The sequence below is a fragment of the Medicago truncatula genome, chromosome 8, assembly GCF_003473485.1.
Source record: "Medicago truncatula cultivar Jemalong A17 chromosome 8, MtrunA17r5.0-ANR, whole genome shotgun sequence".
Classification (NCBI taxonomy): domain Eukaryota; kingdom Viridiplantae; phylum Streptophyta; class Magnoliopsida; order Fabales; family Fabaceae; genus Medicago; species Medicago truncatula.
Window position 1 is genome coordinate 11233245 of NC_053049.1, and position 15997 is coordinate 11249241.

Consider the following 15997-nt stretch of genomic DNA (forward strand, 5'->3'; position numbering starts at 1 on the left):
AATTTGGGACGGAGGGAGTAATAACCTAAAAAAACAATTTTTTTTTTTAAGGATAAAAAAAAACTAACTTTTATTAAGCGTGAACAATCTCATTTTACTACTCTCAATTTAATTTTTTAATTAAATTTACATAGCAATTAATTCATTCTTGTGATTAAAACTCAATTTTGTTCAAAGTAAAATTCGGTTGGTAGAGATAGTTTATTTGAACCCAACATTATATAATCATATTTGATCAAAACAAAACGTAACAATCAATCCTACATGGAGAGAATATTTATTTACTAAATTTGATATGATTTTAATTTTTTTTTTATATTAGATTTAATTTAGTGAAATTCAGAGAATATTTATTTACTAAATTTGATATGATTTTAACTTTTTTTATATTAGATTTAATTTAGTCAAATTCAGACACAAAATTCATCTTTACCGCACAACCTTGTACTACTGTACTATATTCATGTTCTCAGAACAACCTCGGTAGTACAAAAAAACATGTCTTTCAATTTGATTCACTTGTGTCATCAGACACTGATTCTTCTCAGTGTTTGGTTACTTTTCACTTCTTCATATAATAATAATAATCTCTGCTCTGCAAAAGATGAACAAAGTAGCAACACTACTGATGATAGTTTCTTCACTGTTTCCAGCTTCTCCTACCCTCAAACTACTCTTAGACCTTATGATTTTCGTTATATTAGAGGTTTGTGATCAAATTCTCATTCACCCTTTTGTTTGTATGTTCCAAATTTTCTGTTTTTGGTGTTCATAAAGCTTTTTCATAGAGTGAATTTTAATGGGTCAAAATTGAATTTTGATATTCATTAGCTGAATTTTTGTTTTTGTTTTTTTTAATTGTGAAATTTAGTTATTTTTATTTTGTTGATCACTTGTTTTAAAATTGTTATTGGTTTGAAGAGTTTCATTTGAATTAAACCCTCTTGAAGAAAAACTATATGAAGAATTGCAGTAGTTTACTTGTGTTGATCTTCACTTCCGCCGCGTGTTGGTGTCTAACACTGACACATGTGATAACATTCAAATATTTTACTGTCAGATTATTACGGGTGTCAACGTGTTAGTGTTAGTGTCTTGCTTGATTTCTGTGTCTGCGTCAGTCCTTCATAGGTAATGACTTGACATGAAGAAGATGATACAATCTTATGATAGTGGGAAGTTATTAGTGCTCTAATTTTATTGCGACTGTTCTGTTTGTAATTTTGGTAATTGATTTCTGAACTTTTCTTCTGTCTCATTTCATGCTTAATTCTTTCCTTGCCAGTACTTGATTATTCAAATGTACTTTGTTTCTTATATGTCACAAAAAATATATTTAAACAAACTATTGGTACTTTTTATGGTGTTCTGTTTATGTCTAATTATGATGAATGAAATCCTTATACGAGCAAAAAATGGAAAATAATCGGCTGTTTCTGATTGGTGATCTTATGAATGATCTTACCGTGTCTCTTGATGTTTTGTCATGTACCAGTTGATATACCACCATGGTTTTCTGCGGTCTCGATAGCATTGAACTCAGATGTAGACCTTGTAAGTATATTAATATTTGTAATTCTTTTTAAATATGAGCAACCAAGAAAACTAGCATGTATATTGATGTTTGTTGCCTGGAACAATTTTTATTCCTTCGGATCAAATATATTTGATTTTGCTTTTATTTTGATATTGTTTTCAAATATAGTCACTCATTGCATGAGGTAGTAATTCAAATGAGTTAGTTATCTGGATAAAATCCTATATTTTTTATTTTCTTGCTTTATTCATTTATTTATTCAAATTTCTATTTTCCATCGAAATTATTGTTTATCTACTTAAATTGCATCTTGTTGGCAGTGCCACTGTTGCATTGGAAAGGGGACTTGGTTTCAGGATATAGGTCTTGTTTAAATAAACAGCTTAATTAAGTGCTTATAGCCTTGAGCTATTTCAGGATATTGGCCTTGTTTATGCATAAGTCTGTAAGCTATTTCTAAAACAACAGATAAAACAAAGTCAAACTGTCCTCATATTAGCTATAAGCTGTTTTCACAAGCTACCCTGGAGAGCTTATGGAAATAAGCTGAAAACAGCTTATAGACATATCATAAGTTGTTTTTATAAGCTCTCTAAGAGTCTCCCATGAGCTTTTGTCAGTAGATAAGCTCAAATAAGCCAATCCAAAAAATTTGCGTCCCTTTCAGCTTTGACATGTTTGCCTCCCTTTCATATATTGTTTTCAGGATGTTTCAAGAATCGAAAGGGTTCCAAAAAGTTCACTGCCGATAATATGCTTTAGAGATGGAAGTCCTCCTCTTCCAGATGCTTTAAACACATCTCTGAAATATTCAGCTGTCTCAGGTAGAAGTCACACCTAAATAACTACAATCCAAGTTAATTAAACGGCTCTATGAACATAAAAATTTGAGCACATAAATTCTATCTTATTTATATTTATAGATTGTTCAAACTATTTTTTTATTCATCAGCATGATTGAACCATTGGAGCCCTAATAAATTATTTTGAAGCATCATGACTCGTTCACTTATTCTTCCTCTTTTTCTTTAGGAATAAATGGTCTTGATATGGAGCAGTGCTTTCCTATGGAGAAAAATATCACTATAAAACTGACGAACGAGCAGGTACTATTATAAGTCATTTTTACTTTTCATAATATATTTATTTGGCTGTGATATCTTAAGCTCAGTTTCTCCTTTCCTTTGAGGTCCATAGGACAATGAAATAACTATATACACCTTTGTATCAAAACTAGTATTGAGAACCCGTGCAACACACGGGGAGGAAGTCATCGAAAGAACTTAAGTTAGTTACGATTTACAATTTGTTTAATTATTGAGCAGAAAAATGTTTAACAATGATTTGCAGTAGCACATTAGCCATACATCAATGTTGTGTATTAAATGTCTGTGAGGTCCATAATGAAATAGCTTTACCTGCCTCTGTTTCAAATAAAAAATTCTACATTAGTAATGCGTCTGAAGTGTTATTGCTTAGAGTCCTTTTATAATGTCATATAAACTAAGAATCATTGTTCAGATATCTCCAGGTGCTTGGTACATTGGTCTTTTCAATGGCATTGGAGCTGCAAGAACACAATCAAGGATGGTATGGTTTATTATCCAAGTATTACTTTTACAATATTATAAAGAATATTCCACATTTTTCATTACATGTTCCATTCATTATTTGTCCTTTCAATGCTGCCTTTTTATGCATTCCTAAGCTAGAAGGGCTATTATTAATATTTAATACACCATTTTGTTATATATTTCACCACTTTTGTCGTATGTTTGTTTCTGCGGTATAATTGCACTAGACACACGTCTAGATAGAAGCCACTGTTTCTAGCGTCAGTTTTTTTCATGGTGGAGCGGCTTTGAAACGCGAGTCATACCTGGTAGAAGCTAAACCAAACACCCGCTTGTTCTTTTATAGCTATTAAAGGAAATTGAATTTCACATAACCAAATAGGTTTTAAAGCGTAAAGAATAGAACACGATTGAAAGTCTGCCTATTGGGGGAAATGATATAATCCAACTAATATTACTAATATGAATTGTCCATTCAGATTGAGGTCTGTTTGGAAAAACAACTTAATGAAGCACTTATAATATAAGCATTTATCATATAATTGCTTATGTACTATTTTATAATAAAATCTAAAATAAAGCCAAATTATTTTCAAATACATTATAAGTTGTTTTCGTTAGCTATCATGGAGAGCTGATGGAAATAAGTTGAAAACAACTTATGAACATGTTATAAGATGTTTCCAAAAGATCTCATAAACAGTTTCACATGTACTTATTCTAATAGATAAGCTCAAATAAGCCAATCCATATAGGCCCTGAAAACAACTCAAGTATTGTATTGCATCCCATCTCAAAACAGATATTCTTCAACTGATTTCCATTTTGCTTATTCAATCCCTAAGCAAACTTCTCTACTTCTGCAGATTATTCGAGGCACATCCTACTCCTTTAGTGCCAATATAAGTGTGGAAGCTTGCTCAAATTCGATGATGAGGGGGGAGTTCTGTAACAAGACCGTCAATCCACTTTCATGCACAGCATCTGATGTCTACAATTCTTCGAAGGCTACAGTGATGAAGCCAACAATGGAAAACGCGATGACCTGCAAAAGCAACTTTGAAACTTTTTGTGTTCAAGAAGATGTACCGAACTTATATTCTGTGGATATAACAAATGTGATAGAAGAATTGACCATTACGGCAGGAAATATCAGATTCAACATTACACCTTCAAGTAACGGTTCTGGTGCAAGTGATGTTAATTTATTGTGTTTTGCTCGTCACGGTGCAATACCTGCAAATAGTCTGTATGATTATGCCAGTGATTTATATAAAGCCCCTCTTGTTATTCGTTCTCCACTTGTTGGTCGTTGGTACATTAGCATATTATCGGTTAATCTTACAAAAATGCTTGGAGAGACTCAGGATCATGATGTAAAAGTTTGCTATTCCCTTGAATCACAAATGCTTCAGTGCCCACTTGGAAAAGCTGGACCAAATTGTACAATGAGTAGCCACGCACTTCAGGTAGTATTGATTCCTAGATGTGTCTTTTCCTTTGTATTCATTTGGTGTCGGTTCATTTTTCTGATATAAAATTTAACTCTAACAAGTTGAATGGTGATATGATCACATGTAAACTGAACTTGTTTTTTGAGATTGGTCTTATTTGAGCCAGTTAATACCAATGTTTTCAAAATCGGATCAGACATTGAGCCGGCTCGACCATTGGCTCATGGTTCAACTGCTTTAAACCGTTCGAACCAGGACAAAACCGCGGTCGAACCGCTCAAATTTTACAATGTTTTAAAATATTGGTTAACACTGAATGCTCAAAAATAAGGATTGAAGAACTTTGAAACATTTTTTTATGTATTTAACTTCAACATCACCCTCTGGTAGAATCTGCTCTATTTATTGATGCTTAAAGATATTTATTCCCATGAATAAGTTACTGACGAAAATGCTTGTCTGCAGACAGTTCTAAGGAGAGGTCCAATCCCCTTTGAATCATATTATTTGCCTATTGGCGAAGGATCATCTTCTGCCAATTTTCCTCTTGAGCCACTTTTGGACAACTCATCAAACTTCAAAGAAACTAATGACATTTGGACTTACTTTACATTCGACATTCCTCGTGGTGCAGCTGGCCGAAATATTCATGTACGGCTATCTTCAGATACGAAGATCAGTTACGAAGTTTATGCAAGATTTGGGGGATTGCCTTCTGTTGATAACCGGGACTATTATTATGCTAACAAAACAACGAAAAGCAATCAATCCATGTTTTTCATGCTATATGATTCGAGTGACAAAAATATCGATTTTTACATTATTTATGCTAGAGAAGGAACTTGGAATTTTGGTCTAAGACATGTTAATACTAGCAGTGATTCTTTGAAACAGCAAACTATCATGTCTATTTCACTTGAAGGATGTCCAAAACAATGCTCCTCTCATGGTGACTGTAAATATTCGTTCGATGCTACTGGATTGACGTCATACAGGTTTATGTTAAGCCCTTTTGGTTCTTCTCAATACATTTTAGTTCTGTTTTATTTTCTTTGTTTTCTTCAAATTACGAGAATTGCGTAAAGTAATATGCTGCAGAATTTTCCTGGTGCATGATTTTTAATTGTTTTGCAACATCCTAAGGATATTACTGTTTCTTATTTTACTTCTTGGCTTCAGCTTCTGTTCTTGTGACCGAAACCATGGTGGCTTTGACTGTAGCGTTGAAATTGTATCGCATAAAGGTGATTATCAATTTTAGAAATTGATGAACTTGATGTTTCTATTGAAAGTGTTACGATTATCTGCATCAACCTTTGTTTGTTTGTTATTTTTATTTTATCCGATTTCCGGGCTACTATCAAATTTTTTGTGTAATCTAGTTATTGAAATTTTTTGTAGGGCACATACTTCAATCAATTTTTCTCATTGGATCGAACGCTGCAGCCATACTTCCTGCCTTTTGGGCCCTTCGACAGAAGGTAGAACTTTTTCCGTTAGTTATGTATTTTGTCTTGAATATGTGGTCTTTTGAGATTCATGATTCAATTCAGTCATTCTATATCTATTTCATCGACAAAGGAACTCATAATTCTCGATATGCAGGCGTTTGCAGAATGGATTTTATTCACAGCCAGTGGAATTTCAAGTGGAATATATCATGCATGCGACGTAGGCACCTGGTGTGCATTGAACTTCGGTGTTCTACAGGTTACAGATCTTAACATGATGGATTACTCAAAATGATTTCACTAAAGATATTTGGATCTAAAATATTATGATGATGATGCAATACATGATGGCTTAGAAGTTATATTTATTTTTTTAGATATTTACACTGACCAGACAATATCAACATTTCAGTTTATGGACTTCTGGCTATCTTTCATGGCTGTGATTAGCACTTTTGTATACCTGGCTACCATCGATGAAGTATATAAGAGGGCAATTCACACAGTTGTTGCTATCTTTACTGCTCTCTTGTCTATAACTAATGCAACCAGGTAAATTGAACTAGGATCTGTTTGGATATAAAATGTTTATAAAATGAGACTGTTTAGGATAACTAATGAAAACAGCTTATGACATGTCTATAACTTGTTTTCAGTTTATTACCATAAACTCTCTAGGATAGCTTATCAAAATAGTTTATAACTAATATAAAAATAGTTTGGTTTTATTTTATCTTTTGTTATAGAAACAACTTATACATAAGCACTTATATGCTTAAGCTAGACAAATACATATGTGTATATCCTGCTAAAGATGTCTAAGTTTTGTTCACAATGATCTATATTTAAAACATGCAGGTCTACTAATATCATTCTTGTGATTGTGATTGGGGCTGTTGGTCTTCTTATTGGATGGTTGATAGAAATGTCAACAAAGTATAGGTCTCTTTCCTTTTCATTCGGATTCTCGCCAAATTTCCTTCAAAGGTAAATTCTTGTACCTAGTAATTTTGTTTGAACACAATGTTTGAGTTAGATACAACATTATAGTAATTGGTTCCGCAATTTGTGTGCAATACTTTATCTTCAAAGTGTTTTTGTGTGTGCATACAAACGCCTGACGTCTAGTAATAATGGTGAATTTCCACGCAGTTTGTTATCTATAAAGCAATGGTTCTATAATCTTGTGAAGACACTTTTGAGACGGTTCCGTTGGGGATTTCTATTGGCCGGATTCGCCGCATTAATCATGGCAGGAGTAAGCTGGATGCTTGAAACAAGTGATACCTACTGGATTTGGCATAGGTATTACAATAAATTACTACTTTCTCTTCTATCTCTCTTGTTTCTCTGCCTTTTGCGACTCACATTTTTTCGCTCTTTTAAAATGGTTACAGCTTTTGGCATGCTACAATATACACATCTTCTTTCTTCTTCCTTTGCTCAAAAGCAAATATTGTTGTTGATGCTGAGAATCAGCTACCTAGAAGTGAAAACTATGCTCTAACTCGTCAGGATTCATTTTCAAGAGAATAATTAGAAGAACATATTATATGGAATTGGTTGGTGTAAAAATGAATGGAAGGTATAGATTGAGGAATTTAATTTATATATACCGTCGGTATAAAGATTAATACACTGTCAATCAATCATATAATCACCAAATCATTCAAATTGTCTGACTCGGCCATAATAATTATTTCTAAAGTCATACACATATGATTGTTTGTGATTTATTGACGGTGTAAAAAGATTTATACCGAGAGTGTATCAAAATTAAACTCTAGTTTGAGTTTAATTTTTCTTTAGAATGTTAGGCTTCATATATTGGATAGGTGAAAGAAATGGTTGATGACCAAAATTAGAAATTTTGTTTAGGATATATTATAATATTAATAGCATGGGAATTGTATTATATGAAGAGATCTATTGGTCAAAGCAAATCAACATAACTGGGTTATTGTTATTATTTATTCATTTGAATGATGTTCTTGTTATTTAATTTGGTTGACCTATATAACCCTCTGAAACATGCTGCTTTTTCTAGTAAACAAGTTAAACTATTCAAAAACATGCCATGTCATTGTGAAAAAGTGAGATGAATGGTTTACCAATAAAAAAATTGACTTTGATTAAATCAAAGTATTTTGAAGCTTCAAATAAGCCCCCTTGATTAATTGATTTATAGAGGGACTTTGTATTATAAAGAAAAATATACTCCCAAACGAGTTATACCTTTTTTTTTAGAAGCTATTTCAAGTAGCTTTTTAGCTTATAACTGATAATTTTTCACATTTTCTTCCATTTATACCCTTTAATATTACTTTTTATTAAAAAAAAACTACCCACGATAAAGAAAAAACTTCCCACGTTGACGTTGTGTTAATGTTTTTTTACAGTTACCTTATAAATTGCTTTCTATTTGAATTTTCATTTATTGTTTGGTTGGAAATTAGATTTTTTTATTTTTTATTTTTTATACGGTCTCATGTTGCTATCTATTTGAATCTTTTATTTATCTTTTTAGATGGTTCAAAATCTCGTTCTTAGAATCTTATATTTTGGGCAACCCCCTTGCACTATCCATATGTACCACTCATGTTGTAGTTTTTTTTTTATATATTTTCTTTGTTCACTTTTTTTTTACGTTGCTTTTAATTCATATAATATAATATATGAAAAAAATTAATCAATTCAAAAGTTTCAATAGATTAATAGAATTTGAGGGTTTTAAATAAATGAATATGGATGAAAGAATTTAACCGTAAAAAATAAATACATGAGGAAATAAAATTGCTCAAAGAAAATTAGAGACCAAAATCTTACATAAATCTCACTACATAGAACAAATTTACAATTAAACTCAAAAGTTTTCTACTTGAAGGGCGAGAATTCATGTTCAAAGAATGACCAATTCGTAAAAATTTGGTATTGAAAAACTCTTTTCATTTTGTTTTCATTAGTTTCCTTCCTATATATATATATATATATATATATATATATATAGCATGGGTCATGCTAACTTGTGCTCTTATGACACGAGTTAATAAGCTAAAAATAGAATTAAAACATAAATGTTGTCTTGAAAAAAAATAAGATTTTAAAATTTCCAATAAAATATTTTTAGTTTCTTAACTTGTGTCTTAGGGGCGCAATTAACATTTCCCTAAATTATTCGAGATGTGTCAAATACTAAATGTGAATGTTTCTCCTGATCATAATTCAATCTGAAAGAGTGAGAACTCAAGTTCAAAGAATGATCAAGTCATGAAAACTTGGCATTGAAAAACTCTTCTCATTTTGTTTTTAATAGATTCCTTCCACTAGAGATAATGTTATTTAAGACATGTTAAACACTAATATGAATACTTCGCAACCATGACTATTCAAAAAAAGAAAATCTAATTTAATTTGGATCTATAAAAAACTCTTATCGATCTATGTAACTTATTTTCACTTCTATTCTTCACGTTGTGAAAGTCTAACCCATTTTCCTAAACTCAATCTATGTTGCTGGCATTCATAAACTCTTTAAATCCATACTTGCAAAGTACCAGGAATCATCATGGTTTTTGCCAAAAAGATAAAAAAATAATATGGATTTTATTTAACTCTACAACCTAAATTTTCCTTTATAAAGAAATGGTGATAAACTGCAAGAGATTCAATTGTAATGGTTCAATCACCGTCATAAACTTGGTCCTTACATAAGCATGTGGTGTGGTCCCTCATTCATTGCTTCGAAATAAATAATCACTAGTGTACAAGAAACATATATATACACTTTAGAAGGAAATGTTGTGCCAGTTTCACCTAGTGGACGTTTGGTTGAACCCACGCCCTTTAAACCTTCTGGTTCTAGGATCGAAACTGGCATTTAGTGACGGAGGGAGTATAACATATCAATTAATGAGGTATTTCAAAATACCTTTCTTTTATTTTGTTTTATTATATGTTTTTTTTGTTTATAATTTGGAAAGGAGGGAGTGTTATTATATTGCTTTTCTTAATTTGTAAACTTAACAATAAACAACTTACAATTTTGTAATCTTATTATTCCTTAAACACAGTTAATCGTTTGAGTCCTAACATTAACAATTTTAAACTTTACTTACATTCCTATCGAACTCTGAATTATCAAAATCTCGTTGCTATCGAACTAGAGGACTAAGACAAAATCAAACACACAGTTAACACTTTGAATTTTAACATTAACAACCATTCGTCAAATTTTATTTACATTCCAATCGAACTTTGAATTATCATGACCTCTTTTCCGAACAACCAAAGGATTAAGACAAAATCAAACACAAAGTTAACAGTGAAATAAATGGAACATCACTGCCAAGCTGACAATACAACAATCAAAATTCCAATCAATAGAATACAAGTTTTTCTTTTCTGTCAGGTACAGTACAAGAAAAAGAAATCAACATTATGGAAGCATTCTACTCCCATTCCTATATACAAGCCAAAACTCTTATGAACAATTTCCACAAAATATGAATTCTACCTATCACTATCAGCATATGCCACCCAGTCCTAACTGTTTTTAATGCATTATCTTTTTTATGCTTATTTTTTTCTTACTTACACACTCCTTTTTGATGCAAGTGTTATGGCCTGAGATGAACTCTATGTTTGTCACTCTCTCAATGAGGCACTCCTTTGGGAAGTAGTCGAATATGATCGAAAGTTTGAAGCCGATATCTCTCTGTAATCCTTGCGAATAGCCCAAAGGATCTCAGCACATCTCTTCATGTTAGGCCTATTTTGTCTATGTGGAGCCAAGCACTGTAAAGCTAGTTCAAGTATCTTTTCTAAGGCCAAATTATTTGCTGAAGTTTGATCCAGTCTTGTGTCCAAGACCGAGATCGCGTTTCCATCAATAAACCTCTTCATAGCCTGCAATTGTAGCAAAAAGAGTCACCTTAAAAATCAATCCTTCATAACTAAAATTTTGAATACAGTGGATTGGTAAAGGAAACTATGAAGAGGATGTGCTAAACTTCAGAACAAAACGGAATATAATATTATGAAAAACAACTGAATAGTGAAAAAAATAAGTGAACGCAGTGGATTTGGAAGTAGGATTCATGGAGAGGAGGTGCTAAACTTCAGAGCAGAACGGAATATCATATGCAGTAGTGTTATTTAAACCTCAAAATACATACACCGTATGTGACACCGTGTTTATCTCTATCTTACTTATTACCACATAAAACACACATTTCAAAAATACACATAAAAACCAAAGGACGCAAAATTCTGATGTCAAAAAATAATTTCTTTATCACATGGAAAAACAATCGAGAAGACAGATTTAACAAGGTTCAGCATTGTGCCTACATCCCTGGGAGCAGAGCGGCTAGGTTTCTTATAATTCAGAATCAGATTACCTTGAAAATATATATACTACAACGCAGATTATAACACTACCCGCTTACTGTAAGCCTTTCACATATAAGAGTCGTGCACAACAAGAACTCAATAGCTGAAAAAATGAGTCAAAATAAGGAACCAATCCTTAACTAAAGCTTTGAACACAATGGATTGGTAAGGTACAATCATGTAGAGGAGGAGGAAAACTTCAGAACAAAATGGAATAACATACTATGAAAACAACAGAAAAGATGAAAAGAGTAATAAAATGATGGAAAACACTACTTACCCATTTTACTGTTATTCTCTCTTTGAGTTCGAATTTTGGTTCAATGGGCCGTCTTCCCGTGACAAGTTCAACAAGCAAAACACCGAACGAATAAACGTCACTCTTTTCGGTTAGTTGATAAGTTTTCAAGTATTCCGGATCCAAGTAGCCAGCTGTTCCCTTAACTTGGGTAGAGACATGTGTCATGCCAGAGTCACTGTCAGGTGCCTGTCTAGCAAAACCAAAGTCTGCAACCTTAGCTCGAAAATGCTCGGTGAGGAGAATGTTGGAAGATTTTATGTCTCTGTGAATGATAGGATGATCTACAACGAAAATGCAGTATACAACAACTATAAGATTCTGTTAACCATTATATATGTCCTTGGGGACAAACAAGTGAGTAATTTTCCGTGACTGAAATGAGTTGCTTGATGAAAAAAAGTTATATACCCATATACATATGAAGATAGGTGAGAGCATGCGATACATCAATTGCAATGTCTAGACGAGCAGCAAGGTCCAGAACGTTTCCATGAATGCCTGTAACGATCCTTTGATTAAGTAGTAGGCACAAAAAGCCAATGCCTAAGCATTAAGGCAAGAGCAAGGGCGGAAAACCACAAAGGAATAAAATAACTGAAAGGGCAGAAAAACTCACAATCTAAATGCTCTCGGAGGGTTCCATTAGGAACATACTCCACAACAACGATTCTTTCATCCCCTTGCTCCAAATATCCATAGAACTTTACCAAGTTCAAATGTTCAACCCTTGATAGTGTTTGGACCTCGCTCTGGAACTCAGAACCTAAATTTTTCTCATGTACACTCTGTAAAGAAAAAGGTAATTAACCACAATAACATCTGGATGCTTACTGAATAACACTATCGTTCTATGAAGCACAAACACTAACATTGGACACAACATTGGCACTTGACATCAGTAATAATTTGAGAAAATAATTTAACTTAATGTAATAACATGTATTGGTGTCGATCACCAACCCGTGTCAGACACCAGACACGCTTTCAATCAGAAATATCAGTATTACGTAGCTCTCATTCTACATAAATGCGACTCAAATGACAAAAGGAACAGGCTAAAATCAATTTTAAAAACCTTCTTAGCACGCTTTACTGCAACAATGGTTCCATCCAAGAGTTTGGTCTTGTAGACAGCCCCAAAACCACCTTGACCAATCTTGAAAGAAGGAGAGAAGTTTCTTGTGGCTTGGATGATTTCCTCCATGGTGTACTTGACAATGCCAGACTCATTCCCCTGGATTGTGTTGTATAAACCAATGTTGGTACCTCGGTTTGAGCCACGCCCTCTCTGACTACCAGCTCTTGAAGCATTTGATGCAACTAAAAAAACAAATAAAACAGTTTACTCCAATTCACATCACACCATTTGATAAGCATAAGCATAAGATACATTTACATACAACTATACTTCAAAATCTACAATTTCTCAGATGCATATATATACACATTGATGCTAATAGTTTGGAAACAAAACAAAAAACTAGTAACCCAAATGCAATGCATTGATGATGAAATAAACAAATTCCTGGAACAATTATATAATTGCTAAAAAAATTTAATAAAACTAACTTAGTGACCTATACCAACCTATCCAAACCAATTATATATATATTTTTAGATTCCATGGTTACTTTTACCATAGATAATCTTATATGAAGCGCGTCAAGTATTAAACGTGTTTAACTCTACCGGTCGGAATTTAAATCTTGATTCGTCATATTGTAAGAGTCCGACGACCTGACTCAATTGGTTATCCAAAACTATATATAAATAAATAGTGTTGACTTGACAACAATTTTGAACATTTCTAATTTCATGATATTTAGATCCAAATTCAAAAATTCCAATTCAAATTATCTTTACAAAAAACAAAAATAGTAACTAATTTTCAGTTTTCACCCAATTATTATTCAAAACAATAATATAAAAATCAAAACAAGTACCAGAAGTAGAAGTAGATTTGAATTCCTCAGAATCAACAACGCTCTTAGAATTGCTACTATCCGGCGGCGTGAAACAAGCGGCAAACAATCCAGCAACCGACATGGCGGCGGCAACAACTGGATTCCGGCTACCGGAAGAAGAAGAGGAGGTTGTTGACTGAACCGAGGTGCTGAAGTCGGAAGAACGAGACATTCTGTCCGGCGTGCTCCGGTGACCGGAGTGTTGGCTCCGGTTATGAACAAACGTTGTAGTCATTTTGTAGAGAGAGAGAGAGAGAGAGAAAGTGGCGGGTAGTTTTAGAGAGAGAAAGAAAGAAAGAGTGTGTTGTGTTTGTCAAGTCAACTTAACTGTATGAATAAACAAGGTTATGAATAACTGAATGACTTGTTGTTTTTGGTAATAAAATAATGTGGGTGAGTTGTGACACTCGCTATATTGCGCCGTGAAAGCTAAGATTTGTTTGGAGAATAGTACGGTTTTGGATGATTGACTAATCATTTTATTGCATTTATTTTTCTCTTCATCATTATATATACTATAGGATGAAACATACGCGTGCGTATGTATGTATGTATGTATATCACTTGAATTGAATTAGTCATTTGAATGTTAGAAAGTTCGATTTCAATAGCAACATCAACCAAGAGTTAAGGTAGGCTTCAAAATTTAAATAATACTTACAAAAATATTTATTGCTTCTGTCTTAAAATGTAATAAAAAATAACGTAAGTTGATGTTTTTTTTTTATTACATGAGAAAAAGTCAAAGCAAAAACAAAAATAAAAAACAGACTACAGTCCGCGATGATAAACAAAACCTATATTGTCTGCCGTAAGCAATAAACGAAATTCAGCGAGAGGGTTAAGCACGATCTAGAGATCACTCGTAGACTTTGTTCCAAGCTTGGCTGAAAAGTCAGCACACATATTACCCTCCCTGAGACTGAGAGTGTGACATAGTTAAAATGTCCAAACTTTAGCCATGTACTTTTTAATAATAGCTATCTCATTTTCACAGTGGTGAGTGGAAACATCAGCATATTGCACTGGGTGAATAGTATGAATTTAAATAGTGGTGAGTGGAAACGTAAGTTGATGTATTTAATACAAATTTTGAATTAAATACATTAATTTTTGTTGATCAGTTTTGCTTATAATAATGATTAATGCATGATATATAATATATTTGTATATTAGCAACAAAAGTTTAGTGTTAGTAACCATCATGTTCGTTACCCGCCCTTTGACACTAAATATCGAAAAGTATTATAATGTAATTAAAATATCATCAAAATCTTTTAAATCTAATGTAAAATATTATAAAGCATAATATTTAACATTTGAGTATGAAAAATTACACATTACAACAAATATCAATGGTTTATGATCAACAAATTAATTTTAGTGTTATATAAAATAATAATTACATATTTATACGTGTTCCTCCAAATTTACGAAATGTACACTAAAGTTTTTATACAAGTACTCATAATCATTCAAATTTGCGGGTAGTTAACTAATATCAGACCTACAAGAAATTCTCCTCCCTCTCCAACAAGCTGGCCCTAGTTTTCTCTCTCTAGTTTTTCTCTTCTAGTTTCTTCGTTGAGGGGTGGTTTTGGGTCAATTCTTGACCTGAAATCATCCATCTTCATCTTTTTCTCTATTTCAATCTAAATAAGTGATTTTCACATAGATCTAGGTTTTTTCTTTTTGATTTCATCATCTAAGTGTGGTGGTTTGTTGTTCGTCGTCTTGTGCGGCGTTGTTTGATTTTCCGTCTTCTTGCGGTGTTCATTTGATTCATATTGAAGATCGATTATTCAATCAACGATTTGGGCGTCAACGTTGCAGATCCGGATGGATATTCCGATCACTTTAATTTTATTATATATTTTTGTAGGCATTATGCTGTTATATGCTATTAACTTGGATGCTGTGAGTTTGTTTACAGATTTATCATTTACGTTTTTAACAATGTTGAATGATGTAATCTATGGAATGAATGAATATAATTTTATTTTTGTAAAAAAAAAAAAAAAAAAACTAATATCAGACCTAAACCCATAAATATAGGTATTTATATGTCCATTGTAGATATTTTTGGTGGGTGCCAATGTGGTTGTCATCCCCAATTTGGAAGGATGCCCTTTTCCATGTGGTTCCCACAATAAGTCAACATATTTGATATTTCAAAGCTGCTCTCCTTCCTGGAATTCTTTTTCTGCGCTATCAAACATATAGGGTAAACGTGGAAAAGGCAAGGATCTGAAAGGCTGCAAAATTTTGATGACTCTTTCAAAAAGATGCATGAAGACCAACTTTTGAGATACAATACAATAAAGA

General features: G+C 32.7%; 2 protein-coding genes across 2 annotated transcripts; one reads left to right on the forward strand and one right to left on the reverse strand.

Annotated features, from left to right (window-relative positions):
- The first annotated feature begins 424 nt into the window (after window positions 1-424).
- Window positions 425-7993, forward strand: LOC25500862 (uncharacterized). The gene is made up of 14 exons (XM_013589358.3): window positions 425-706; window positions 1496-1554; window positions 2244-2361; window positions 2570-2643; window positions 3059-3127; window positions 3978-4580; window positions 5031-5560; window positions 5745-5809; window positions 5967-6046; window positions 6171-6275; window positions 6429-6568; window positions 6875-7003; window positions 7169-7321; window positions 7414-7993. The coding sequence occupies exons 1-14, from the start codon at window positions 499-501 to the stop codon at window positions 7550-7552; spliced, it is 2472 nt and encodes an 823-aa protein (XP_013444812.1). The 5' UTR covers window positions 425-498; the 3' UTR covers window positions 7553-7993.
- A 2326-nt stretch (window positions 7994-10319) lies between these two features.
- Window positions 10320-14116, reverse strand: LOC25500863 (calmodulin-binding receptor-like cytoplasmic kinase 2). Its single transcript, XM_013589359.3, has 6 exons — window positions 13652-14116; window positions 12784-13028; window positions 12325-12493; window positions 12117-12206; window positions 11688-11989; window positions 10320-10921 (listed from the first exon to the last, which is right to left on the reverse strand). Exons 1-6 carry the CDS (start codon window positions 13905-13907, stop codon window positions 10661-10663), a joined length of 1323 nt encoding a protein of 440 aa, XP_013444813.1. The 5' UTR covers window positions 13908-14116; the 3' UTR covers window positions 10320-10660.
- Window positions 14117-15997: the final 1881 nt, after the last annotated feature.

Excerpts from the sequence above, each read along its gene's own strand:
- LOC25500862 (XM_013589358.3), top strand. The coding sequence starts at position 499 with ATGTCTTTCAATTTGATTCACTTGTGTCATCAGACACTGATTCTTCTC. Across the intron at positions 2,362-2,569 it reads GAAATATTCAGCTGTCTCAG|GAATAAATGGTCTTGATATG; the intron begins GTAGAAGTCACA and ends CTTTTTCTTTAG. Across the intron at positions 7,004-7,168 it reads TCGCCAAATTTCCTTCAAAG|TTTGTTATCTATAAAGCAAT; the intron begins GTAAATTCTTGT and ends ATTTCCACGCAG.
- LOC25500863 (XM_013589359.3), bottom strand. The coding sequence starts at position 13,907 with ATGACTACAACGTTTGTTCATAACCGGAGCCAACACTCCGGTCACCGG. Across the intron at positions 13,029-13,651 it reads CAAATCTACTTCTACTTCTG|TTGCATCAAATGCTTCAAGA; the intron begins GTACTTGTTTTG and ends TTGTTTTTTTAG. Across the intron at positions 12,207-12,324 it reads CCTCCGAGAGCATTTAGATT|GCATTCATGGAAACGTTCTG; the intron begins GTGAGTTTTTCT and ends GGATCGTTACAG.